This window comes from Malus sylvestris, chromosome 8 (assembly GCF_916048215.2).
Source record: "Malus sylvestris chromosome 8, drMalSylv7.2, whole genome shotgun sequence".
Classification (NCBI taxonomy): domain Eukaryota; kingdom Viridiplantae; phylum Streptophyta; class Magnoliopsida; order Rosales; family Rosaceae; genus Malus; species Malus sylvestris.
The window spans coordinates 23,099,168-23,126,436 of record NC_062267.1 but is presented as its reverse complement, the minus strand read 5'-3'; the positions used below and the strand labels follow the sequence as shown (position 1 = coordinate 23,126,436).

The window sequence follows — 27,269 nt, the reverse complement described above, 5'->3', positions numbered from 1 at the left end:
GCTGAAGATGAAACTGGCGATTGAGATTGGAAACCTCGATACGATCCATGTCTATGACTTCGAGCTCCCGAAAGCCAGACAAAGCCAAGTCTTTAAGCAGCTCGCAGCCCAGCCCACCAGCCCCGACCACCAAAACTCTGGCGTACTCTTTGAGATCATCTCGCAGTCCGGGGCCAGGTTCGAAGGTGGGTCCGACGAGATTACCGGCGCGAAGGAGTAGCTTGTCGAGGTCCCTGGATCGGCTGTCTTCAGCGGTAAATGGTGGTGCCATTTTCTGGTCGCTGTTTGCTGATGAGAAGAGAAGGCCCGACGTACAGAATGCGAGAATCTTTCTGGTCGAGTCGAATATGGAATTTGATCGGCTGTTCAACTTTCCGGGTTGAGTGTCCATGATTACCCTCTTTGTTGGAGGCATTGCTGCTGTTATTGTGATTTCGGCCAAAGCCCATGATTGCCGAAATCAGCCGCAGGCTTCACTGTTGTTGGATAGTAGCAACTTGTCTTTGTGTCACAATATGATCTGGGTTATTGCTGGACAAAGTAGAAGAAATCAAAATCTTCTGCAACGTAAACAACTGAAAGACATCATGTCAGTAAAAGCTTGACCGAGGTTGAGGGGTTGGACTTCATCTTTCTCACTCACTCACACTTTCTCTCTCTCCCTCTCTCTAAATTTCTCTCAATTGATTTTTGGATTTTGATTTCTTTGACCCCCAAGTATGGATTCAGATTGGAAAATGTGCTAGTACTGACTACGAATGAAGGGAGAGATAGAGAAAGGTTAATGGGTTTCTGAGTTTTTTGTGATTTTGCAGATTCACGGTAGAAGTGAAAAAATGAAAGAGAACCGACATAACTTGTGGTGTCGATTCTCACAGACGGCGCCAAATGTTGATGCACAAAACCGGAGGTCTTGTAACAACGTAAATCCGACCGTGAATCTGCAAGTAATGTAAATAACACAAGATGTATCGTGGTTCACCCCAAGGTTTGGGCTACGTCCACACTGATTATGTATTTATCTGAGAGGTGAGGGGAGTGAGGGAGCTCTGTAATGTGAGAGCTTTGAGAGGATGAAGGAGCCTTAAGAAATTGTCTTTTTCTAATTGTGAGGGTGAGGAGTCCTTTTATAGAATAAGGGCTCATCACTTATTACATATTTGCCCCTTCTTTTATTACATAATTACATTTAAGTCCCCTGAGTATTTGTACGAGATCTAAATACGGAGACCCTAAGTATGGTATAAACAAACCGAATGAAAATTATAACAATTGCATTAAGTGAACAAAAAGTACAAATTGAAAAGAATTGCAATGTGGCCACGGGCAGGGTAAAATTCCCTATAGCCTCTCTAGACCCAGAAAGAAGAAATAACCATAACTTACCAACATTTTCCTCCTTAAAAAAAAAATGAATTCGTGAAAATACGATGGTGGAAAGAGAAAATGAAGGAAAAATAAATAATGATTGAAGTTTAACTACAGAGGCAATGAGCTGGCCCATAGGCCCATTGGAAACAAGGTCGAAATGGTCTGAACCCAATTGTAACACACAAGCCGAACTAGAGCCCAATGGATAACAAACTGGTAAACCAAATTATAAAATGAAGGTAAATTGATAAATTAACTAAGAAATAAAGTAGAAGGGATTAGGTTATAAAAGGTGGTGTTAATTTACAATTTTGTATTAAGATTGTAACCTGCAAATCACAATCTCAGGCATCTCATAGCTTAACTAGTTAAAAAAATGAATGCATGTACATGTGTCAGATTGTAATTTACTTGTAGCTGAGTGATTTTCTTTCACTTTCAAGTTCATTGCTTACATCTAAGGCTGAAAAATTGGATACGTATGCTTCAAGTTTGGGTCATTTGTGGCTTATTCGAGCTCAACTTAGTACAAGTTTGCTACTGAGGTGCTTTTATAAAAAGTGGGTATAAAAAAAAGTTGAGCTCAAAAAGGTGTTTGGTAAACACTTAAAACAGCTTATTTTCCTAGTTTTTGGTGAGAAAAAAAAACTGAAAATGTGAAGTAGCAAAAAATGAGCTTATTCTCACAGCACAGCAAAAGTTTTTTTTCAAAGCACAGCAATACCAAATCAGCCCTTAGCTAATCATAAGCTTGAGCTTATTTCCACATCAAATAATACTTCCCTCCTCCCTTAAGAAAGGAAGTTTTTCTCCCCTAACATCGTTTTACCATACAAACTTGAAGAGATGATGTTTAGATTATAATTGAGGCAGTAATCAAGGCTCTCATGCATGTATAGATTTTTTATTTTTTGGTTCAAATGATAGATTTTATTAGATTAGTCATCGATGAAGTTCGAACCCACGTCACCATGTAAGAGCTCAACACCTTTCCAATACCGTGGTAAAGTCCCACTTGATGCATGTATAGAAATTTACCAAGAGTCTCATGGATATTGAAACCATCAAATATATTTAATTTTAAGTTTTAGAGCAACACAAATATTAGTAGTCATTTAACAACATTTTAAATAGTTTCGGGGAGACTAAAGGTCCAATTGGGACTTGGGTTTTTATTTGTGTTTGTACTCTTTATAAATATCATGTATTAGAAGCCATTGACAGACTGTAATGAATGAATAATATATTTCTTTTGTGCAATTAAAGTGAATGTTTCTTTTTTCGAAAAATCAAGTGTTTTGATTTGGTTGTGCGAGTGAATTCACGATTAGCGACATAAGTGATTCCGTTGTCATTGGTTGAGTGATTTCTAAGTTCTATCTCCGTACAAACATGAGCGAATCCGCCTCCTGATTAAGCGATTCCTAAGTCATCTATTCCTCGTCTCTTCAAGACACTTGATTCTTTCCTGCGTTAATAAGAAGGAGAAGGGAATAAATAACTTTGAATTTGACGTTTGTACGGTAAAGTAATTTGAGAACTTTCTTATTGCGTGAAGACAATCTTTTTGTACAATTTGGTGTTTTGCTGTCGTGTCCAGTTTTGTACCGGTTCCACATGTCTTGTAATCTCACACATCAAAGATTCTTGAGGGAATTTTCACGAAAACAGAACAATATTGGCATCCAAATTGATGAGATTGTGAAATGTGAATTTAAAATTAAATCCCAGAACGTAAACCGGTGCTCAGTAGTTTCAGGATTGGTCAAGTATGGTACAAACAAATTTTATATTATTTCTTTTAGTGTTCTAGTTAGTTGTATGCTTTGAACACGTTCCTTAAATGCATATTCTTTATTCTTTTATATTTATAAGTCTTATCTATCCCTTATTTTCAGCATTTGCACTCAATAAATGGCTTTCGTCACTCTCGGGTGTCAGCCAGCACGTGCCTATCCTGGTATTCAGGGAATATCGAGATCGGGGTGTGTCGCTCTGATACCAAATTGTCACATCCCAGCCCAGGCCCCCACCACATCCTAGTCTCAACTCCGCCGTAGCACGATATTATCCGATTTGGGCTCCGACCACGCCCTCACGGTTTTGTTTCTGGGAACTCACACGAGAACTTCTCAGTAGGTCACTCATTATGGGATTACTCTCGCGCGAACTCGCTTAACTTCGGAGTTCTGACGAAACCCGAAACCAGTGAACTCCCAAAAGGCCTCGTGCTAGGTAGAGATGAGAATATACATATAAGGCTTACAAAATTCAGCCCTAGGCGATGTAGAATGTTACATATACTGTGTTAAATAAGCAGACTAATTAAATTAATCTGGCACTTATTTAACACGAGTGAACGCCAAAAGACTGAGTCTGTGTAACTAGTCATATCCAATTTTTACACGATGTGCCAAAGGAGACCTAAGGCGCCATACGTTAAAGGAATCTAATCGCACGTTTTTAATCAACATCAATTATCATCAAATCGCGCAACCAACAAAATTTTATGAAACACAAAAGGCCCACAAATTAATTAATACTAAACCAACATGCAATAGGATCCTCTCCGGATATGAAGATGTCAGAAATTTATGAATCGTATTAGTTTATTGTATATCGTACAATCAATTTTTGTTAAGTATTATTTATGTTTAATTTTAAATAAAAAATTTAAAATAATTTCTGATAGTATTATATATAATAAACATACACAATTTTATAATTCTTGAAACCCGGATTCGGATTCTCGAATTCCTCAAGGGGCTTCGGATTCAACTAACATAAACCCTTACTTTCTTTCAACTTCTCCCAAAGCTAAAGTGTGTTGCTTTATGCATGTCTCTGTCGCAAACCACGTGGGTGTGTACTCTGTAGACCTTTGCTCTACTTTTTATTCACCAAACGACAAAAACCAAATCAGTTTAAGAAAATGAGAAATACTAAATTATTTTATAATATTAACACAATAGTTATACAAACAAAATAAAGTAACGCATGGATCATAAGAATAATAATCGTAAACTTTATAAAATCTCACCAACGCTTTAATTATCAAAGACTAATGTTTAATATATCCGTTCTGATTTCTTTTTATTTTACTATTATTAAAGAAAGGGCTCAAATTATTTTAATAATTTGAAAAAAAAAAAAAAAGAGATTCGAACCAATACACATGATAAAGCTAACATTTTATTTACTAAGGAATTAAACTACATTCCCGTGTCCATTTAATTTATTTAAACTAAACATTACTTTGGATGATTCTCACGTTTTATTATTTAAACAGAATATTATTAAAAAAATAAGTGCTTTGGAAAAATATAAAAATAAAAATAAGTGCTTTGGGATAAAAATTATTATTTTTTCTTGGAACGTTCAATAGTACAAAATTAATGGTAAAATTAAATTGATAATTTATCAATCTATTAAAAATAAAGCCAGACTATACAATAATCGAAATATTAAATTTACTTGAAAATTACTTTCGAATTAATAATTAAGGTCACTACTCACATAAAATGAGTTAATTAAACGGCGCAGAGAGTCCTTAAACAAAGAAAGAAACACAACCATGCTTAAATCAAAGCTATTAAACTCAACGAATTAAATATAATTAATATATATCATTAGATCATAACAAAAGAATCTCCACAGTCATCATCATTAGCAACAGTAATGATGAAGTTAATAATAATAGTTATAATTAATAATTAAGGCCGATGGAGCAATCATCTGCCGTAGAACCACCGTCCGATCAAATCAACACCGTCCAAATAATATCTCCATCACCAATAATAATCCACCTTATTGAAAAAAACTAAAAAACCAAAAATAGTAGTTAAATTCTACCCGCTAATATACGAAACTCAAGATCCGCCTGCTGCATCTCTCTCTCGGTGACCGAACCAGCGGATAAAGGCCTCGTCCGCAAAACACATCTAGGCCAAAAACGACGCCGCGATGACGACGGCGACCACGGAACCGGCAGAGAAGCCTCTGTTCACGGCTGCACCAGATGGGGCGGGAGCCTCAGCAGACGTAGTCGACTCGGTAGGAGCAGAAGAGGTGACGTCGGAGGATGGGCCGGAGGCGGGAGTGGAGGTGGGTGGTGAGGGTGGAGAATCGGATGATGGAGAGCTGGATGGGGAGGAGGAGGAGGAGGAGGAGGTGGTGGGGGCGGAGGACGGAGAGGTTGATGAAGCCGAGGACTTGGGAGCCTCAGAGGAGGCGGATGGGGTCGCTGCTGGGGTGGCGGATGGGGTCGCTGCTTGTGTGGCGGATGGGGTCGCTGCTGGGGTGGCGGATGGGGTCGCTGCTTGGGTGGAGGATGGGGTCGCTGCTGGGGTGGCGGATGTGGTCGCTGCTGGGGTGGCGGCTGGGGTCGCTGCCGGGGTGGCGGATGGTGTCTTGGCAGCTGCTGCTGGGTTTGATGAGGGTGATGGAGTGGATGATGGTGGTTGGGAGGAGGTGGATGAGGCAACCTTAGCCTTGTCGTCGGCCAAGGCGGAGGCGGCGAGGAGAGCCACTGTCACCATCAACAACGCGAATGAAGAGCGAGCCATTGTGAGTAAGGAGAGAGAACACAGACGGGTAGAGAGAGAAAGTGGAGAGATAGAGAGGGAGGAGGAGGGTTTGTGATTTGGACAAAGACGGTTGAAAGGGGAAGACAGGAGGAGGAATATATATAGTGAGGTTTTGGTTGTATTTCAGTCTGTTGACGTTGATGTCCACCCGTACACGTGTATGGAAAGACCAGGCTTTTGCAAAAAATTAAGGGGAAGGTGAAATCCCAGCCGTCCATATTGGTGGCCTGCAAACGCGTTTGTTTTTTCTGGTAAAAATCTTAATTCGATTTACTTTTATTAGCGGAAAATTTCTGTGTTTTGCTTGGATTTTCTATTATATATATATATATATATATATATATATATATAGAACATCTTTCATTTTTAACCTCTGAATTAATTTGGTAATTGTGTTTTGTAGGAGCATTATCCGTGCTCTTTAAGGTAAATATTTCCCATTTTCAAGTAGGGTATATTGAAAAGCGCAAATGTCGTTTTATATAAGTGTTTTTTCATCGTAAACAAAAGGAAAATAAATAATTTAAAATATGAATGAATAAGGTTAATCACGTCAATCCCTGGTGGACAGAATTTACCCTATGGATCTAAGGTCAGGTCCAACCTTTTCATACAACTAATTACTTTACTTAATTACAAGTGGTAAATTGGCGTTTGAGATTATATGTTGGAAACCTTGAATTTAAGGTCAAAGTTAGAGATCGGAGCCTAAGATCTAAGCTTAAGTGTAGATTTAAATATGATTCAAAGTTCGAAATCTAGGATTACTCATATTACTTGCAAACTGACGATATGTTGAAAAACTTACGACTCGAAAAAAAAATCAATTGGATTGAAGTCGTTAACCCTACTTTGTTCACATTTTAATTTTTTTTTCCTTTTGTTTACAATGAAAAAACACTACCCTCATTAATATTGCAAAATTGTCTTTGGTTGAGCCTGCTCCTTTTTTATCCAATACGACAACATTCTAATTTAATGTGTTAGAGATTTGAGCAATACAGGGAGACAAACCTCAAATTATGTGAGTCAAACTTAAAATCTTTCACTTATAAGAAGAGAAAAATATTACTAGACTGTAACATACTAGTGGCAACCGACGTCATTTTAAATTGTTTATAACAAAGAATACGAGAGAAATAAAAGATCATTATGCACGATACATGCTGAATACACAAATCATTGAGGCTAACTCAAGAATGTGAAGAGATTTATACCTAGCATCTTGTATCAAATAATTATATTCTTCAGCTCTACTATCTTCCTTATGGATCCCTAGGCGTTATCATAACCTCCACGTCCATGGTCAGCGTCGACGTTACCCTCCTCTATCACTCCCATTGCTCTGATTCAAGTCTCCATGCGCCATCCACATTCAGTTGGTACGGTACTTTGGGTGTACCTAATGGCCCCGTCCTCGACACTATGTGATGGTGGTGGCCCGTTTGTGTTTTCTTTGTTGCCCCTGCCCAAGCATGATAATGTGTTACAGGCATTCCAACTGCTTTTTTTTTTTTTTTCTTTTTTTCGCTTTGAGTGGCCAACATCATCCTATGTTCGAGCAGATAATCCACATTTGGAGTGTCAAATCACACTAATTAACATTTAGATTAGGCTATTAAAACACCGTACCTAGGTCAATATATTGTCCCATGGGCCATGCATGGATATATTATTTAGATCTTACCCATCTCAGAGCATGCATGCATGTTGGCTAATTATGCACGATAAGAGCAGCCGGAAAACAGTGTTATTTTGTCAGACACTTTTAATTAGAATTGATAAACAAATACGTAAAATGTGAAACCCTTTTAATTTTTGTTAATATTATGGTTTTGTAGTTCAGCTGAGGTACTAACATTCTTTGATAAGTTAGTTACTTCAATCCAAATTGTGAGGAAACGATAGGAAATTATGTAAGTTACAATTAATACGCTGTTCTTATTATTATTATTATTATTATTATTATTATTATTATTATTATTATTATTTATTTATTTAGAAAACTAAAGAATAACATAACCAGGCTGAAGCCAAAAGAGTTACAAAATGCCACCACAGGCCAACAACACTAGGCATAATGAGAAAGAGGTAGATACAATCACACAGAGGCTTCCCCAAGTCACCTTAATCCCATCAAAACATAAAATTAGGATGCAAGGCATGGGAGGCCATCCTTGTTTAGAACTCGAACAAATGAAGATGGGGGTCGTTGAACCCAAACTAAGTCGCTCATCTCCGCACCCACATGCGACGCCACAAATGTAACATTTCACATCGACCAGCGAAGAGGTGGTGACGTGCCTTATATGTACATGTCCACCTCCATTTAGCACGAGGCTTTTTGGGAACTCACTGGCTTCAGGTTCCATCGAAACTCCGAAGTTAAGCGAGTTTGGGGCTAGAGCAATCCTAGGATGGGTGACCCACTGGGAAGTTCTTGTCTGAGTTCCCAGAAACAAAACCATGAGGGCGTGGCCGGGACCCAAAACAGACAATATCGTGCTACGGCGGAATCGAGACTGAGATGTGACAGAATGGTATCAGAGTCGCTTTGCCGTGTGGTGCAAGTGTATCGACGAGGACGTCGGGCCCCTAAGGGGGATGGATTGTAATATTCCACATCGACCAATGGAGATGGGGTGATGTGTCTTATATGTACATGCCCACCTCCATATAGCACGATGCCTTTTAGAAACTCATTGGCTTCGGGTTCTATCGAAACTCTGAAGTTAAGCGAGTTTGGGACGAGAGCAATCCTAGGATGGGTGACCCACTGGGAAGTTCTCATCTGAGTTCCCAGAAACAAAACCGTGAGGGCATGGTCGGGGCCCAATGCGAACAATATCGTGCTACGGCGGAGCCGGTCTGGGATGTGACAACAAAATTCGCCGCTCCATTGCTAGTTCTTGGCACCCAAAACCAGATACACGACCTGAAATCCATACCTGGTTTGCGAATCTCATACAGGGTCGGGTAAACCTCCCAGTTTCTTTGATCAATGCTCTCATTCAACCAAGAAATGAGTTCATTCGAGTTCGACTCTACCACGATATTCTCGAAACCTCGTTGCTTAGTCATCACACATCCCTCCAAAATCCCATTTGCCTCAGTTGCCAACACACTAGGAGCCCATATTTCCTTCATTCTCATATATAGCCAAGTATCGGCATGCAAAGTCCCGAATAACAACTTTGATATGGCAACCCTCGTTTAATCCCTTCCAACTAGCAGCCCCACATTCATTTTTACCACACCATTCGCCGGTGGAAACCACCCAGAAGAACCATTGGGTCTCTCATTCACCATTATTCGCGTATTTCCAAGATCTGAACAGGCCTCGAGGAAGGAAGAGTCGGCCATGGAAACAACAAGAATGATTCTCTCCGGGGATGGTTGTCTAGAATTGAAGACCACCTCACATCTTGCTTTCCATATGGACCAAAACGTAAATGCAATATAGGCCAATGTTTTCCTCCTATCTTCATTCTGCCCTGGATAATTGTTCCATACACCTTCGAGCCACGCAAATAGAGTTGTTACTGTGGGCTTCACAATTCTCAATCCTAAAGCACCCCCAAACCAAACATGATCCACCCATGAGCATAGGAGCAAGACATGCTCAATGGACTCCTTTTGATCATAGCAAATGGGGAATAATGGGGAAGGAGCACACCTGCGACGGAAAAGGTTCACCTTCGTAGCTATGGCCCCTCGCATTGCACTTCATATAAAATGTCTAATTTTTGTTTTGGGGGGGGGGTACGCATGGACCATAGTTTTTTCCAGATACCCGAGTCAATAACCATAGAGGAGGAAGGTTAAAGAGCATGCATCCGACGGTTCAAGTCATAGGTCCAATGAGACCTCAATTTAACCGTATACCAGCCCCTCCGATCATACAGCCAAATCAGACGATCCATTTGCTCGAGGGCACCGATCAGGATATCCAGAACTACCAATCTATCACTTTCAGCCACCTTCCCATCAACTTCCTCCACTTGCCATGTTTGAGACTAAAAGTCAATTAAAGAGAACACCTGCATTGTGGGGTCCGTCACAACTCTCAGAGCTTGACATGAGAATGCACAGTGACAATGTACTCAAGCAATAAATATTGTTATGCACATAAAAGGCCGAAGAAAGTACATGCTTAAGAATGATTTGGGGTATGTCTAAAAAAGAATAGAAGAATTAGGACTCAAATAAACAAATTGATTTCATTTAAATAAGGGTTAGGAACTTATTTAATTAATTATTTGTACGCTTTCCTTGAACACACATATATAAACTTCAACTAGATTCGGAAGTGCCTGATTAGGGTTATGGTGTGGAATTAATTTAATTTCTAATTGAAGCAAAAGTTGATATCGCGTGAACCAAAAACATGGCTGGTTTGATATGCATAAATGTGAATTTTACAGACGAAGATGAATGGAAACACAGAAAGAGTCGTGGAGTTAACAACCTGTGCAAATGGGAAATGTTGAAACCTTTTGCTTTTATTGTGGGGATATGGAGAGAAACTTCCCCGTGGCTCCCAAAATTACTCTATTTATATCTGATGTAATTATCTCACTTGTTATGTTGACTCTCTCTTATACATTTAATCTCTAGAAAAGGAAAGTACGTGAGATAGACGATGAATGATGAATGAAGAATGGTGTGGTAGGAGGGAGAGGAAGAAATAAAGTTGAATGAACAGGGTGATTTACTAAGTCGTACGGGTTGTGAACTACTCATTAAAACAGTGGCTCAAGCCCTGCCTATGTATTCTATGCAATGCTTTCTTCTTCCCAAATCTTTGTGTGAGGAGCTAAATAGGATGTTAGCAAAGTTTTGGTGGAGCGGTGATACGGGCAGGCAGAAAATACATGGCTCAATTGGAAATAGTTGTGTAAGCCAAAGTATGAGTGGGGATTAGGTTTTCATGATCTCTATGCTTTTAATTTGGCATTGTTGGCTAAACAAGCTTGGAGGTTTCTTTAACAACCGAAGGCTCTTGTTTTTAAGGTCTTTAAAGCTCGATACTTTCCTAGGTCCACATTTATGGATGCAACTGTGACTCCTACTAGTTCATATGTGTGGAAGAGTATCGCAGCGTCGAGACAGATCATTGATAAAGGTCATTGATGGCGAGTGGGCAGCGAGCAAAACATCAGAATTTGGAAGGACAATTGGATCCCGCGGGACTTTTTTTTTCTGAATTTTAACACCACCACCAAGGCCCTGGGACATGGAGGTCAAGGTGGAAGAGCTATTGTGTGGAGCACCAAAGTAGTGGAATGTCTAGTTGTTGAGTGGTCTTTTTTCATCAGAGGAAGCGGAACTAATCCAAAGTATTCCGCTTAGCTTTCGGGATGTTGAAGACAGGCGTATATGGCATTACGAAAGGAATGGGAAGTTCTCAGTAAGAAGTGCCTATCAGGTGGCTCGGAGTATAATTGATAATAATGGCCCTAGTGTTGCAGGTTCTTCATTTTCTTTTGGTGGTTTGGGGGAGAAGTCCGGGAAGAAGATTTGGAATGCTAGTGTCCCGGGGAAAGTGAAAATCTGTGTTTGGCGTGCTTGCTTGGATTCATTACCCACACGCCTCAATCTGAGTAAAAAGAAAGTATTAGGGGAAGTGGTGTGTGTGGTCTATGGGGTACCGATAGAATCAGTTGACCATGTTCTTCGTAATTGTAACTTGGCGAGAGCTGTGTGGTTTCGAAGTTTGGGGTTGAGGGTGGATAATAGGTGGGTCCGAATGCCTTTCATGCAGTGGATGGAGTTTTGTGCGCAGAATCTTCCCATGGTGGGTTTTGCACTTTGGTTGATGCTGATTTGGGCAATTTGGAAGCATAGAAATGAGGTGTTGTAGACTGGGACTAGTTTGCCACTGCAGGAGATAGTTTTGAGGACTGAAGGTTGGTTGTATGAATTTCATAGATGGCACAAACCCCTTACCCTGGGGACGGCTCGGGTGTTTCAAAAATGAAAGAAACCTAGGGTGGGATGGGTCAAATGTAATTTTGATGGTGCATGGAGTAAAGGTGCTTCTAGGGGGGTTATGGTGTAGTGGTTAGAGATCATACGAGAGGATTCTTGGGAGCTACCGTGAGACCTGTTGAGGGGTCAACGTCGGCTCTGCATTCAGAGCTAATTGCTACTTGTCATGCTGTGGAGTATTTTAAGAGGTTTTGGTCACCTGCAGTCAAGGTCATATTTGAAGGGGATTCATCAGTTGTGGTTGCTGCTATGGCAGGAAAAGGGGACGATGATTCCAGTTTGGGAACGATTATAAATGACTTGAGGTCTTTCTATTTGGAGCTGCCTTATGTGGAGTGTGGTTATATTCAAAGGGAAGGAAATTCAGTTGCTCATCGCCTTGCACAGATGGGCACCAGTTGTTTCCATGATGTACTGTGGTTTGAGGAACCTCCGGATTTGATCCACTATCTTTTGTTTGAGGAAGGCATGTAATTTCAATTTCTATTGTACTTTTGAAGGTAGCTCTTTGTTTGTGCGGGACGCTCTTTTCCTTAGACCGGGGTTGAAAAGCCCATCAAGGTTTTTATCGAGGCCCACTTAGCACACCACCCTCAGTTTGTACGAATTCTGCATTATGTTAATGAATATCGTATTTGTTTTTTTTTTTTTTTTTAAAAACCAAATCTTCAAAAGTATACACCGATGCCCAAAAATATGGGTAAGAGTGGATGTAGACCGTAGAGAGTTGGAAATTCCCAAACACAACCACTTTTATATTTCATAGAGGAAATTGTAGAAATTGTTCCTCAACTCTAACTCAATTGGAGTAATGGTCCATTAACTAAAAATTCATGACCATTGGTCCCTGAACTCATTAAAACATACAACTATGGTCATTTTCATCAACTCCGTTAGAACTTCCATCAAAATGAGTCATGTGCCACCTACGTGAGGCTGAATCAAGAGGCAAATATGGAAAACTAAATGAAAAAAATTGTAGAAATGGTCCCTCAACTTTAACTCAATTAGAGAAATGATCTATCAACTTTAACGTAGTTGGAGTAATGGTTTCTCAACTTTAACCAAACTGTAGGAATGATCATTCTGACATGATTCATTTTGACAGAATTCTGACTAAGCTGATGAAAAGGATCATAACTACACATTTTAATGGGTTGGAGGGACCAATGGTCATGGTATTTTAGTTGAGGGTCTATTGCTCAAATTAAATTAAAGTTAAAAGACTATTGCTACCGTTTTCTCTATTACATACATGTGTTATAGTTGGTGTGATTCACTTGTCTAGCTACCCCCTGTTGCATCATAAGACAATTAGACAACAATCTCTTCACTGCTCTTGATCAAGTCAAAAGTGCAAAGTTTTTCTTGCAGATCCTTGTCAAAAAAGTATCTTGGTCGGGCTGTTGCGCAAGACGCCTTCCCACAATCCGAGGGAGAGCTTTTGTACGCGGTAGCCCTGATTTTCTCCTTTTCCTCAGGCATTGGTGTTCATTGGGTGACCGTACAACACGAGTAATCGATCTTTCTATTCAAATACTTCGATAATTAGAGTAATTTTACATAAAATTTTCGGATACCAAATAAGTTACAAGTGTTTCATTTGTTCATATTTAATTTCACTACGAACCTTGTTTATTTCTAGTAATTACACGTCTTCATAGCTCCCTGCATATACAAGGTTGAGGCTGGTGGCTCCTCTTATTGGTGATTTGAACTACTCTGTACTTACTTTACTTGTCCCAGTCACATGAGCATGCATTTCTAGAGCTGGAGGAGTTTTAAGAATGAAACTAGAAAATCTTGTTCTAGATCGAAAGAACCCGAATTCTTCACCCAGCTTCCAGATAATCCACTTCATTTGGAAAACTCATCCGCAGGCAGCTTCGGAATGCTATGTCATTACTTTGCTTGAAGAAGAATTGAGGAGAAGGGGGCCATGTTGTAAGTGCCTGCAATGCCTGGGACGCCATCAGGCACGAAGTCATTGGGAGACACCAAATTAGTGTCAACCTGGAATTCAACAGGATTTGTATCAGTTGAGTTTGGAAATGGATGATAATGATAAAGAAATGAACACATATGCTCCATTTCATTGAAGTCAACAACTATTCGAATCACCGGGGCTATTTGCATGAGGGATGATAATAAGAAGCAAAATTAACGGAAGCCGCAATCTATGAATTTCTAAAGGTCTGCATACAGTAAAAAATGCAGGTATTTTGGTGAACCAGAAAACGAAGAGGATTATGCACTAGAAGTGGGAAAAAAAAAACCAACCACTCGAAACCATTTCCTCTTGACCGGTGGTGCGGGCATTGGAACTGTAATAAAACAGTCATGAGCATTGAATGCCAAATAGATGTCACCTTCACTATTGTCATGAAACCTGCAAAACAAAAGTTTCAATGTCTATGTTTACGATGCATTTAACAGTCTTGGACTTTAACCTTCAAGGTTAAAATTTCTATAAAGAGAACTAAAAATTGAAAAAGAAAAAACAGAAAACAGAAAATGCTATACAGCAAGCCATAGAATCAAGTCCAAGACTCTGCTGTTAGCAGAAAATGGAAAAAACAAGGGAAAAATCAGATGCTTTTCCAGGTGCTGAGTATCTAACTTAGCAGCGGATGCTCAAAAGTACAAAACCACATTAAGGACCAACAGCCATCAAACGTAAGGATACCTTGAAGCAAGACGTGATCACTTAATAAATTAATTACTCATCCACTCCCCTCAAGCAATACCTTTGAAAGCATGTTCAAATTTACGGTATCAAATATCTGTACTTTACAAAGAAGATAGGCATAAGTCCTTACGTAAATGCAAGGAATTTGCTCTCATAGTTGTACCAGTTGTCTTCATGCCATGTCACATCATGCTACACCAATAATTGTTCAATGAGTCTTGGAACAAGTGGATCCGTAAAAGTTCAAATTCAAGCATGAATGCATCGAAAAATAAAACAAAAGGAAAAGGAGATTACTTTCTCAAGAAATGTATCACGACCAAATACGCGATGTGCTTGTCGGAACTTTATCGCCTCCTTGAAAAACCTGAAGTGATTGTTCTTCCGTGCCTCCAACTGCCATGCCAAATGATTATTACATGCCAGTCATAGATTAAAGTTGAACAAAAGCCAAATAAAACAACTTTACCAGTCCCCACTGGAAATGGTTAAGAGCAGTATCATGTCCATAACTGTTGTTATTTCCATGTCGAGTATGCCCGTATTCATCCCCCATCAGCATCATTGGGGTTCCCTGATCAAGTGCATTCAGATGCTTACATCAGCACTAAATGTGCTCAAAGTTGCACGGTGCAAATTAAGTATTTTTAAGATATTAATGCTGCTAGACCCGAAAAAGATTTGTCTAGCAAGAGTACATGATTATACTGGAGGTATAATAATTTTCAATGCTTCCAAATTCAGAAAATATCAAGTAAAATCTGAATTTTGAGACCACGTATCTGAAGTCTGAACTTACCAAGTTTAATATAGCTCAAACGGAAAGCAAGATAACGCATGCATAAGATATGACACATGAAATTAGATTTTGAATAAATTTACCTGGGATATCATTAATGCCAAATGAAAGTTTTTCATTTGGCGGGAGCGAATAGCTTTAATGGTAGAATCATTGGTCTCTCCTGTCAAATAAATGTGGAAAAAATGAAATTTCAACACATGCAAGTAGAAACACAAACTAATGCTGCGGGGACAAAATATAATATAATTTTTTAATTAGGCAGTATGTTTATACATGACAACTGCAATAGAGAACCGGCATGTCCCATTTGCACGAGTAGTTTCATCTTCTCTACGTACACCATATTTATTTACTTTGTGGTTTTACATAACATGGAAACGGATAGTTAACACTTGATACCATCATTGTAATTACAATGATTAAAACTTAAACTACCTAGGCACTTAGGAAGTTAGTGAAGATAACAAAAATATCAAATCTAATGCCTTGATAGAGATAGATCAAAGACAGAGATAGGACATGAAATTTTATTTTTAAGATGTAGAATTTATACTAATAACCACCCCCTCCAGGGCTCCCCAGTACACAGACTAATACAATGCTAGTTTGAAAATAAAAATGATGCATCAATTTTGTTGATGCCCTGTGGCCTTGACTACAAATTTTCAATCCTGCCAATACACTAAAGCTAGAATAATAACAAAATATATCAAGGAGCAAGAGTCGAATTTAGCCCTACCTTCATGACCACAATTCCAGCTCAAATTATCATTGTTTCCATCGTTTCCTCCTTCTCCATTAGCATCATTGTGCTACAAAATCAACAATGAAGCGACATACTGGATGATGTAGACTTAAATAAACAAAAAACAATTGATGTATTAACAAATGTTGAAGTACCTTGAAATTGTATGAAACAAGATCATACAGTGTGAACCCATCATGCGCAATAATAAAATTAACACTGTGATAGGGTTTGCGCTTATTCACCTGTGGAATAAGTGAAAATAATGAGAACATGTAACCAGAGCTTGCATTAAAATGTAAAACACAAATAAATAAAAAATACAACACAGCTGCAGACTTGCAGCTAAACAACTAGCTAGTAGTAGAAAAAACGATGCAATGTACGTTTACTACAGGATGGTAGTACATTCAACAGAAGCCAAACAAGTTCTCAGATGAAAAGAGAGTAAAATAATACAAATCCAGATTAAGAAGTTGATAAGTTGATAAAACAGAAGAAATAGTAATTGTAGTTCAAGGTCGTGAAATCAGATACTCTACATCTTTCTATTATCCAAGGTGATAGAAAAAAGAACCATAAACCTAAAAAGAGTTTTGGGGTATTGTAGAAACTAGAAAGGAAAAAAGCACATTCAATCATATTAAGCATGAGCATGAGGGTACTTTGGTTGCATCAGAATACAAAAATTTCAGTAATGAGGGTACTGGAACCAGTTTTAATCAAGATAGTTTGTGGAGAAAAAATATCATTTTCAGAAAAGATGTATGGCTGCCTTAATATGAAATAAAAGGCATTCTGTTCTTTTGATTGTAATGGGGTATCCCCGCATCTAACTTCACTCGAGACAATAAAACTTGGGGGATAAGTTTTCGATCCCAGTACTGAACCCGGTTCCATGTTCAATTTTATTGAATTTTCAAGCTGGGACAAATCATCCCAGTTGAAATTCAAAATACAGATTAGGCAGCTTAACAAGTTTGCATGGTGAACATCAACAATACCAAATTGATAGTTATGAATAGAAAAAGGAAATGATAGTAAACGGAAAACAGTATAATGCAATAATATTGATGAAAAAACTTACTTTGTAAAGGTCAGCAGATCCAGAAACGCGAGTGGCAAAACTTCCTTTCATACCAGAGTCGCCCTGTATAAAGGAAATTCAATGAAAAATCTGAATATGTAAATATACATATATGTGTATACATGTGTGTGTGTGTGGCTTTATGTAATTTATAATCCAAATGTTGCTTTAGCTTCCCTAAACCACACAATAAAATACAAGAAAGTGGTACTTAGAAGGTACAAATAACAACAACCATAAAATGGTAAAAGTCATGCCAAGCAAAAGAGGAAGACAAATATAAATGCAGTTATTAAAGAAAGTTCATGGCAGTAAAAAGAAATATCATAACAGTGTTAACACCGAACAAAATGACATATACACTAAACTTAATCCCACTGCATCAGTTTATGGCAAAGCGTCAAAAAGCATCCACTGATCTAAATAAATGAATGTATTGAATCTTATGCAGGCCCTTGCTTATCTAATTCAGCCTTTATGGATTCAAATGAGAGGAAATCCCTTTTGAGTAATAATCCATACTTGCACTTTAATATTTGCTGTTATATCAGTTCTTGTACTTTGCGTTAAAGTTAAGAGCGTGGATATGTTATAGAGCATCTAAGACGACTGTCATTTCTTAAGAATACCTTTATAAATCTTCTTAAGTCATCACGATATTTCCCATTCCATTCAGCCCACCTGCATTAAAGGAATCTCATGAGTAATGGGGGAGAGCCACCCAAACTTTCACAGGCATACAAGGATCTTTACAAACAAATTGGTATATAACTCTTCAAAAAAAAAAGTACCAGGTCGAGTGCACTTCAAAGGGCAGAGGTAACATCAGAATCTCAAAATTATTATAATTAATTATCTTAGCTTCCCTTGTGATCATTGACAAAGCTATAATTTTCAATCATCTATTTTTAGTATAGCCCTGCAAAGAAACTTTGTTGGCAAAGCACCAATATTGGTCAATACGTCTGGATCTGGAATGATAAAATTCATGTCTTGTATTGATTATATTATTGTAATTAGGATAAATGAGACCTTTGAAATATTAATCCATGCACAATGAGACGTTGGATGGTTTAAAAGTCCTTCATACTAGACTCCTAGTGGATGCGTGCATTAGCTACAATAAAGATTGTGTGCCATGTACTGGTGGAAAAGTATTAAAGAAAACACCAAACACCAAGAGCAAGTACAATGAAAAATGGAACCAAGTTAGGACTCTAATGAGATTATGAGAGAGTAATCTCTAGTTACCACGAGCACCATAAGAGAAAAGAGTGCCCACCACGTAAAAGAAACAAGTTAGGACTGCTCAAGAGGAAACCAACCTCTGAGTCCTTATATTTTGAGGGAGAGAATAATATGTCTCTACCAATATTGAAATACCAACAGAAGGGAGAAGGCCAGAGCCCCTTTGCCAAAAATTAAAGTTTTATTCTCTTGTCAAAATTCCAACTAGGAAAGCCACATTTCAATTATCTGTTTGTTGTTTCTTTTTTCTTTTGTGTGGCTGCAATACCACATTTGTTAACAATCGCCTGAAATGCATACAGACGATCCCTGAAATGCCCAGTTTTATGATGATACGAAGTGATGGATACAGTGCATAGTAAATACAATATAAAAAGAAAATAGTATCTTAAATCATAAGATTAAGTCTCTTGGTCCAAGTCCAATTATGAGGCCTTGTCAATGTATCCAATTTTTCTTAAGCTCTTTGTGTCTATTACTAAAAGTAAAAGTGTCGGACAAGTCAAATCCACTGCATGCATTATAATGAACCTGTAATTGGCTACCAGCCAGTACAACCACATGTTTATTGATGCATTAATAACTGGTTTTACATTACCTCAGGTTCAATTCAAAATTATCATTCTATGCATATTTCCAATATCTCCACTAACATCAACATTCGCATCCTTCACCAAACAATAAAAACATGGAGACAATGAATTGTTACATTTTTCCAGCAAGCCAACTTTATTCACACAAAGAAAAAAAAAATTACATAAATAAAATTAGAGGATGCAAAAAAGTGTCCTCTTTTTTCTTTGACAAGAAAGTAACTTTTATTTGTAGAAATCTCAGGCTAAGAGCGTCTCCCGCATAACTATGATGAATTGTAAATTTGTAAAATGAATTACCTGTCCCAATTTGGAAATCTTCCAACAAGATAAAGGCCTCCACAATCCCAAGGTTCGGAAATGATTTTACATCTTGATAAGATGGCATCTTTTGCAATAGCCTGGTCCAACAAACAAGGCTAAGTCAATCCTCACATAACTAAACATCTAGAACTTCACTCATTAACTACAAGGCAGGTCTACATGGAAAATCACATATAATTATGCCCATAGCAATGGCCACCAACTTGTAACTATAAAAGTAACAACGGACATTTTCAGGAATTCAGAATAACAAAGATATCGATTTTAAAACTAGATACACGAAGCAGACTTCCGTATGGTTTGCAAATAACTTACCCTAATAAGTGGTGGTGCGTCAAGAGGAGTCCCATCTGCTCCCCGACAAAGAACACTGGCAAGGTCAAATCTAAATCCATCCACATGATATTCAGTAACCCTGAAAATGTGTAACAAAAGATGAAGTATGAAGCTTGATATGAAATAGCTATTCATTGTATAAATCAATGAATGAAGACGATTTATGAGACAAGGGAAAATATTATACTAATCATTTTTGTCGAAAAATTTAAACTTCTTACGCTGGAAATTCTCAAGTGTTGCATCAGAATGTATAAACTCCAGGCCTTTGACTCATGGCCAATTGGTTAAGGGTTGCATGCTCTAATACTAACATGACACCATAACAGGCAATTTCTCCACTTGTCCAGCCCAATTTGGCCACACATGCTCCACATCACCCAGTACAATAGATCTACATGTTCGACTGAGTCTAGCCACAAGGGCCAGGGCTTAATGAGAATATAAAATCCCAAATCGGGAATTCTAAGTCTTGCACCACAATATACAAACTTTTGGGCTTCTCTGACCATTGCCAATTAGTTTGGATTGGCCAACTTAAGTTCAACAATATTAAATGAAATTACGGGTCATTTTCGCCTAAATATTAATTCATTTCCTGAATCATGGGAGAAGGTATAATTCCATGAAAGTACTAAGGAAAAAAAAAGGTGTAAGGGTATAGGGGGCACTAAGGTTATAGACTTTTATGTCATATATCACATTTGAATAAGTTTATAAACAATGATTACAATATTGTGTCAAATGATAAAAGACATCACAAATACAATTACAATGTTAAATCGCCAGATGGATAGAAATGCCAACAGATTGAAACAGATGACAACACAATAAGTTAAAAAATATATATGTTACAATCCTTCTATGAATTAGTACTCTATGAATTGTGTCCTACCAATGTCTTAAACTGTCAAGAATGAGCTCCATGACAACAGGATGGTTACAGTTTAATGTGTTCCCTGAAAACCAAAGAATACAAAATCTTAGAACTTCAGATATTAACAATGCTAGTTTTAACATTTATTCAAGGCCAAAGTCAATCATGTTTTGCGTCCAAAATCCAGCAGTACAGTCCAAAAATTGTCACTTTCAAAGTTTACTTTGGCAAAATACATACACCTTCCCTTCATTGACAAATCAATTCCATATCTATGTGATATAAGTTATAACACATTCATACTATATAAACATTCCATACACTTTGCCTTCAATAAAACAGCACCATCAGAATATCCGTAAATCACATGAGAAGGATAATTAATAGAAGAGACTAGAAAGTTCATTTTATAGATATCTCTACAAGAAGTGACAATTTGCAGGTAAGAACACAGTTAGTAAAGACATTTGAATTAATTACCGCAGCCAGAGTAGTTAAGTAATTGGCCATTGTTGTTTACATCCAGCATGTAGTAAACCTGTACACATAGGATGCATCGTTTATAAAGAAAATCTGAAATAATACCTCCAATACTTTATTTTAAAATAGATGTCCAGTTTTTTAAAGTTGTACATCCTGCCACAGCCAGAAGTTTATTCCACAAGGGAACCATGTAGGTTAACTCCGAATTAGAAATTGTAGGTTAACTCCATAATTCAGAACCCTAAACAGTTGTAGCCTCCTTATTAGCAAAATTCAAGCTTAGATTAAATGAACGATATTTATAGAGACTAAAATGAATCAATTTGCTCTTATATAGTTGATTAAATTGCAGTCTTTAAGACCTAGGAGGTGCAAGGAAATTTTCTCTCTAATTGATGGCAGTAAAATCTAGTTGAGCTGCTAAGCCTTAATTCCAACTGTTTGGGGATTAACATACATAGTCAAGGCATGAAAATAGTGTACCTAAAATACTCATAACAGAAGTATGACATCACCTTATTATCTATGCCGCGAAATGAAGTTGTATAGGGGTTGGCATCATCAGCTTCATTAGTATGATTATAGACAACATCCAAAATGACCTGTCCAAAAGGATAAGGTTTCACAACTGCAATATTAGGAACTTTGCAGAAAAGACATACTTTACCTCTATCCCAGCACCATGCAAGGCTTTAACCATTTGTTTAAATTCCTGAGAAGCTTTAAGGGGTCCTCCACCAGCACTTGCATAGCGGCTCATAGGAGCAAAGAAATTTATTGTCGAGTAGCCCCATGTGTTTATCTTCAAAGAAAAAGAAGCCATACATACACAGTGTTATACAAATTAGATCACTTGACCATGGTAACAGTTAATGCTTACAGGATTTAAAAATTGGAAAAAGAAAAATAAACAATAATTATCTACAATTATTGAAAGATCATCTTGTTGAGACGCCTCGAATAACCAGCTTAAACTTTGAAACCACCTAGGGTATCCAACTTGTCAGTCACTAGCATCTATCTGTGGCAATGACTTCATATACAGTATACAAAATGGCCTGTGATACTGAGGATAATGTCATAACATAATTTGGGTTGATGGTGATTCATTAGATGGATTTTTCTCCTGCACAATGTTGGTTTTAAGTTCTCATCAGATCCATTTCTTCATTTATCAATATAAATGTCCCATTTTTAATTGACAACATCTAGATTTTCATCTCAGACTATGAAGAGAAGTTACAAAGAAAGCTACAGCAAGGTATATATTATAAAATTCAGTAACAAATGAAGAGAAGTTGATTTAAACACCATGTGATCTCTAGGATTTCGTCTCCTCTGGAACTCAAACTCATCAAATTCGACAACCGGCAGCAGTTCCACTGCATTGATACCAAGCTCTCGAAGGTGTGGAATCTAAAGATTAAAATGGAGGGGAAAAATCAGAGAAGTCCATCATACGTGGAACTGTAAAGGATAGCAATTTAATAGTTGAAGATGCAATTTCAATTATTTATACGTGGAACTGCAAGGCAGTATATGTTGTCATGATTCATGATCAATCTTGAACTTGCCAAACTTTATTTCATTTAAGAAAGCACTAGAAGTATTCACATTGTAAAACAAATCTTCAAGCACATAAGAACCAAGGCCCGTAAGACAACTTCTTCTGAGGGCATAAAGGTTCACTAGTCTTGTCTCATGGAAATCGTATCCGGTCGGAACAACTTAGCAACAAATTTGGTTTTTAATAGGCATATTTATAGGCAACTGGGCATCACTTCAGACAATTATAGAGCTCACACCAAAAATTAAAGTTCTTTTTTTAATTAAAAGTGAGGCAGCAGATAAAAACCTAAGAGACCATCTTTTCAAATGAAAAGAAAGAAGAAAAAACTTAGATACCATTATGCATGTCTCCAGAAGTAGCTCCTTACCGTAACTTAGTTATAGTTTTCTGGTAAATATCATGTATGGAGTGTTGCTTGAAAACAGAAGAAAACAATTGAAATTTCAAAAAACAAACGTAAAATGTTATAAAATCAAGTTAAAGAAGGATAGAGTTGAAGGGAGCAATCAGATAATTGATTCAGATATTGCACTTTGTATTAAAATGCCATTAGATAGATAGATTCTCATACTTCTTGGTAGAACCAATTAATACCTTCTGGATCACACCAAGGTAGCTACCACGTATATCAGGATCCAAACCACTGGATTCATCAGCTGTATATGCACGAACATTCATTTCGTAGATAACAAGATCCTTCTGAAAAAACAGCAGACAACATACAGGTTGAGATGTGATGCGATGTATTTGAAGTCTACATGTAACTCAGAAACAAGATGGAGCATCAAATGTTTAGTTGGCTAAAAAAACGAAAATATCATTTATTAGAAAATTAAGTCATATCAACTATGAGCATATAAATAATACAGATATTAATAAAAATGCATTCAGTTATGAGTTTTCTCGTAAACCATAAGATGTGATGTTGAGGGGAGAAAGAAAGAGGAACTATCAAATTTCCATCTGATTGAACAAATGTATCAAGACCACAATTTATCCTGTTCACTGCATGACAACCGTACAACCATATTTACCTCAGGTATATTTGGGAGCTTGTAGTTGTCTCCCCAGTTAAAAGGCAAGCTATCAAAATCATAAGTTCCAAGAAATTTAGATAACTTTTTTGTGGTATCTCCAAAAATTCGACGGCCTTCAACTAGCTTTGTGTAAGGATCCACAAGCACAATGCTGCTGTCAAATCGATGTCCCTGATGCCAACCTCGTGGCCCATCCATACGATAACCATAAAGAACATTGCTCCTGGGCAAATCCTAGGAAGAAATAATTTCATTATCATGAGTAGTGTGTGTACCAGCAAAGAACTAACGCCATCATTAAATCAAGGACATCTCAGAGACAGGTAGTGCTTTGAGTAACCTAAATCAAATACTACCTGGATACATATGTGCCAAATGTCACCGGTCTTGTTAACATTACGATCCAAAGGCAGGTCCATCATTCCACCATCCAGCCCTCCAAGCCTTACCATGACAAAATTATATTCATTAAAAGCATCAGTCAACAGATGAATACATCCAGTAACAACAATATATAAACTGAGCATTTTAAACCAAAAAGAAAAAATCAAAGATATTATTTGAAAGATGACTCTTTTTTTATAGGACTAAAAAGAAAGAACGAATATCTCCAAAAAGGCTGCAGAAGATGTCCGTGATCCATCTACATCAAAACTACAGTTTGAACTTAAAAAAGAAATCAAGTTACATTCAGATCAAAGCTCCCTCTAACGAAGAAAACATGTCCATGGAGAAGTTGAAAATCTACTTTTTCCAGTTTCCTATAAGAAAAACTGATCTAATTTGTTTCAAACAATGGGAAACTGCTGCCAACAAGCTGAGACAGCACAAAACAATAATTGCCCTTCTGATAGTCTAGTACTCAAGTAAGCTTCCACCTAGGAATGAAAATTTTTAGGCCAAACCCCGGCCACTTCAAAAATATCATTGTTCTACAAATCCCCGCTTTTGGCTGCCTAGGCCCCGCCTAAGAGCTAGATGGTTGGCCACCGTCACAATTAATCCCTAGGCATTTAAAAAATAAGAAAGGGCGCCTAGACCCAGGTTAGGTCATTTCAGAGCAAGCGGATCATTTATGTAGGCACCCGCCTAGACCACCTAGGTTGCAACTCCCACTTAGACAGAATATAGATAACTTCCATTTTTCATTTTACTTTTTCAAATAAATTGTAAGAGACTTGTTGGAACTTGGATTAACACTAATTATATTCATGTTCCCCTGTTTTCAATATGTTCTACTACTTTATAATTTATATCATTCTATTTTGCAATTTATGTATTCTAATACAATTATATATTTTTTATAAGTATAAGTAGACATGTATTTAAATGTTATATAATAAATTTAGTTAAAAATTTAAAAACCACCTAGGCGCTAGCCCCTGCTTGCTGCCCAACTAGCGCCCAACGCCTTTTAGAACCTTGAAAAATATGCATAAACCTAATCCATATTTGCATAGTGAATGGAGTCAATGGACAATCTGAAAAAAGAATGATGAATGCTCTCAACCACTCTTTTACAAAAAGCACACAATGTGGAGATACATAAAGGGCCTTCATCCGAGTCAAATTTCAGCCCCAATACAGACCTCAAGTTTCAGTAATATTGTTAAATTGTCAATCTGCAACATAACAGACCTGGTATTGTATACATATGTACATAACTACATATATACATGAGTGTACAAATATATTTACCAACAAACAAAATGGTACTACAATGTTACCTCTCTGGAAATGATAAGCATAGTGTGACAGCAGTTGCATGCTGTGAAAAGATAGCAAAATTTATCCCACTGTCAACTTCTGATACACCCAACGGAAAAGCTTGACCTGGGAAAAGTTTCCATGATGGGCTCGATTCTGACAGTTGGGTGGCTTCTTCCTACACAGACAGTGAACACATGAAAATGTGAAATATTCCCATTCTGGCATTGGCAAGGAGTTGATTAAGGAAAAAAGTCATCAATCAGTTTCTGGCTCTCAAACATAGATGAAACATCACTGTTTTAGTATTGTATTTATGAATATTACATAATTTGGAAGTTTCAGCCAACAGATATAGAAGGCAAAGATATGATCCTATATGAAAAGAAGTAACTACCTCAAGTACACGTTCTTGAGCACGCTGACCGTAAGCACTGGCTGTACTATGCCTGGCCCCATTCCTGGTCTAACCTATGCCAGAAGTCCATCCATATAATTACCAACAATGCAAAACCAAAATAAATACAAAGTTCGATTCCCTGCATTATCGAAAGATAAACATGCCTTTCTGACAACTCCTTGCTGATTGCTACCCGATGCATGTTTACTCCACTTCAATCTAATAAACCATCAACGCCGAAATCAACAATAACCCAAATGATTCATCACAAACCACTATATTTCCATAACATAAAATACTGGTAGTTACACTCCTACACATACATTTTGGTATAATTCTGTATGATATTCTTTAAACTTGAAAGTTGAAAAGTATTCATTTTTATTAATTTAAAACAAAACCCACCAAAGCTTTTTCGTTAAAACGGACCCCAAGTGCATAAAAAATGAAAATTCAAACCAAAAAACTGAAAATTCAATCAATCATATAAAAAAAATCAAGAAAACAGAGAAGTAAAAGAGAATTACCCCATTTCGATGACAGGAGAAGCCACTGTGCATGAAGCACTACTGTGAGATGAAGGGGGAGATGCCAAGAGAGGGAACATGGAGGTATTTGAATCGTACAAATGTGGGGTTCGAAGCATCATTGACTTTTTGTTGGGATGCAAAGTGTTTAATAAAAGTTGTGGGAGAGAATATTGAGAGCCAGATGGGAATCGAATTTTCAGAGAAAGATGATGAATCTGAGAAAGTTAGGGACAAAAGGAGAGCACCATTTTAGTGACGTTTCGATTGAGCTAAGCTGAAGCTCCATCGCATGGAATGGAAGTCGGAGGGTGAGAGTGGGAGGATGGAGAGAGAGAGAGAGGATCAACTACCAAGAACGGCATAGAAGCGGGATGCTTTTTCATGTCTGCCACGTGAACGGATACGAGAGAGTGGGGTCAAGTTTGATGTTGTAATCGACACGTGTTCGATAACCTTTTTTAACATCATTTTCATTTCTTTTGATTTTTGTACCGACTTATTTTGTGATATTTTCATTTTTTTTTTTTTGTTGGAGACTTAAGGGTGTTAGCTCAAAGTCTATATTTTAGGCCATCCCCACCCCCCCTAAAAAAAAAATCCACTCCACCCCACCCAATAGGCTGGTCCAAAGTGGAGGCACATAAATGGACTGAGCAAGAGACCGCCTTACATGATGCCAGACTGATGTCAGCTATGTGAATTTCTTTTTTTTGCAGCTGGTGTGTGAGATACAAGCTCCCGTGGGCAGGCGTTCCAGCATTAAAAAAATAATAAATAAATAAAATGTCAGAATTTTATTCTGGGCCACATGTCCACTTTTAAGCTATTGGATTTCATTATTTTTTAAATCCAACGATCCAGATTAATTAACTTAATAAAAAAACATAAAAATT

The 27,269-nt window shown here is 37.6% G+C and overlaps 2 protein-coding genes and 1 long non-coding RNA gene across 3 annotated transcripts in view; all 3 read right to left on the bottom strand.

Moving 5' to 3' along the window:
• Window positions 1-27,269, bottom strand: part of LOC126632689 (uncharacterized) — a 98,830-nt gene that overhangs the window by 23,219 nt on the left and 48,342 nt on the right. The window lies entirely within an intron of this gene.
• On the bottom strand, window positions 4,978-6,037 carry LOC126632687 (uncharacterized). The gene has a single exon (XM_050303138.1). The coding sequence runs from the start codon at window positions 5,934-5,936 to the stop codon at window positions 5,313-5,315; it is 624 nt and encodes a 207-aa protein (XP_050159095.1). The 5' UTR covers window positions 5,937-6,037; the 3' UTR covers window positions 4,978-5,312.
• LOC126632679 (isoamylase 3, chloroplastic-like) lies at window positions 13,448-26,750 on the bottom strand. The gene is made up of 24 exons (XM_050303125.1): window positions 26,374-26,750; window positions 26,011-26,065; window positions 25,844-25,912; window positions 25,467-25,624; window positions 24,096-24,183; window positions 23,737-23,973; window positions 23,297-23,401; window positions 22,444-22,548; window positions 21,800-21,934; window positions 21,648-21,734; window positions 21,130-21,187; window positions 20,668-20,731; window positions 19,752-19,851; window positions 19,413-19,513; window positions 17,901-17,952; window positions 17,272-17,334; window positions 16,340-16,429; window positions 16,179-16,251; window positions 15,520-15,599; window positions 15,107-15,211; window positions 14,935-15,033; window positions 14,768-14,829; window positions 14,229-14,337; window positions 13,448-13,961 (listed from the first exon to the last, which is right to left on the bottom strand). The coding sequence occupies exons 1-24, from the start codon at window positions 26,493-26,495 to the stop codon at window positions 13,851-13,853; spliced, it is 2,328 nt and encodes a 775-aa protein (XP_050159082.1). The 5' UTR covers window positions 26,496-26,750; the 3' UTR covers window positions 13,448-13,850.

What these genes read in the sequence shown, in the direction of transcription:
- LOC126632687 (XM_050303138.1), bottom strand. Translation starts at nt 5,936, where the DNA reads ATGGCTCGCTCTTCATTCGCGTTGTTGATGGTGACAGTGGCTCTCCTC.
- LOC126632679 (XM_050303125.1), bottom strand. Translation starts at nt 26,495, where the DNA reads ATGATGCTTCGAACCCCACATTTGTACGATTCAAATACCTCCATGTTC. An exon ending in GATCTGCTGACCTTTACAAA is followed by an intron (nt 16,430 to 17,271) that starts GTAAGTTTTTTC and finishes CTTATTCCACAG; the next exon opens with GTGAATAAGCGCAAACCCTA. An exon ending in ACCATTTCCAGTGGGGACTG is followed by an intron (nt 15,034 to 15,106) that starts GTAAAGTTGTTT and finishes TTGGCATGGCAG; the next exon opens with TTGGAGGCACGGAAGAACAA.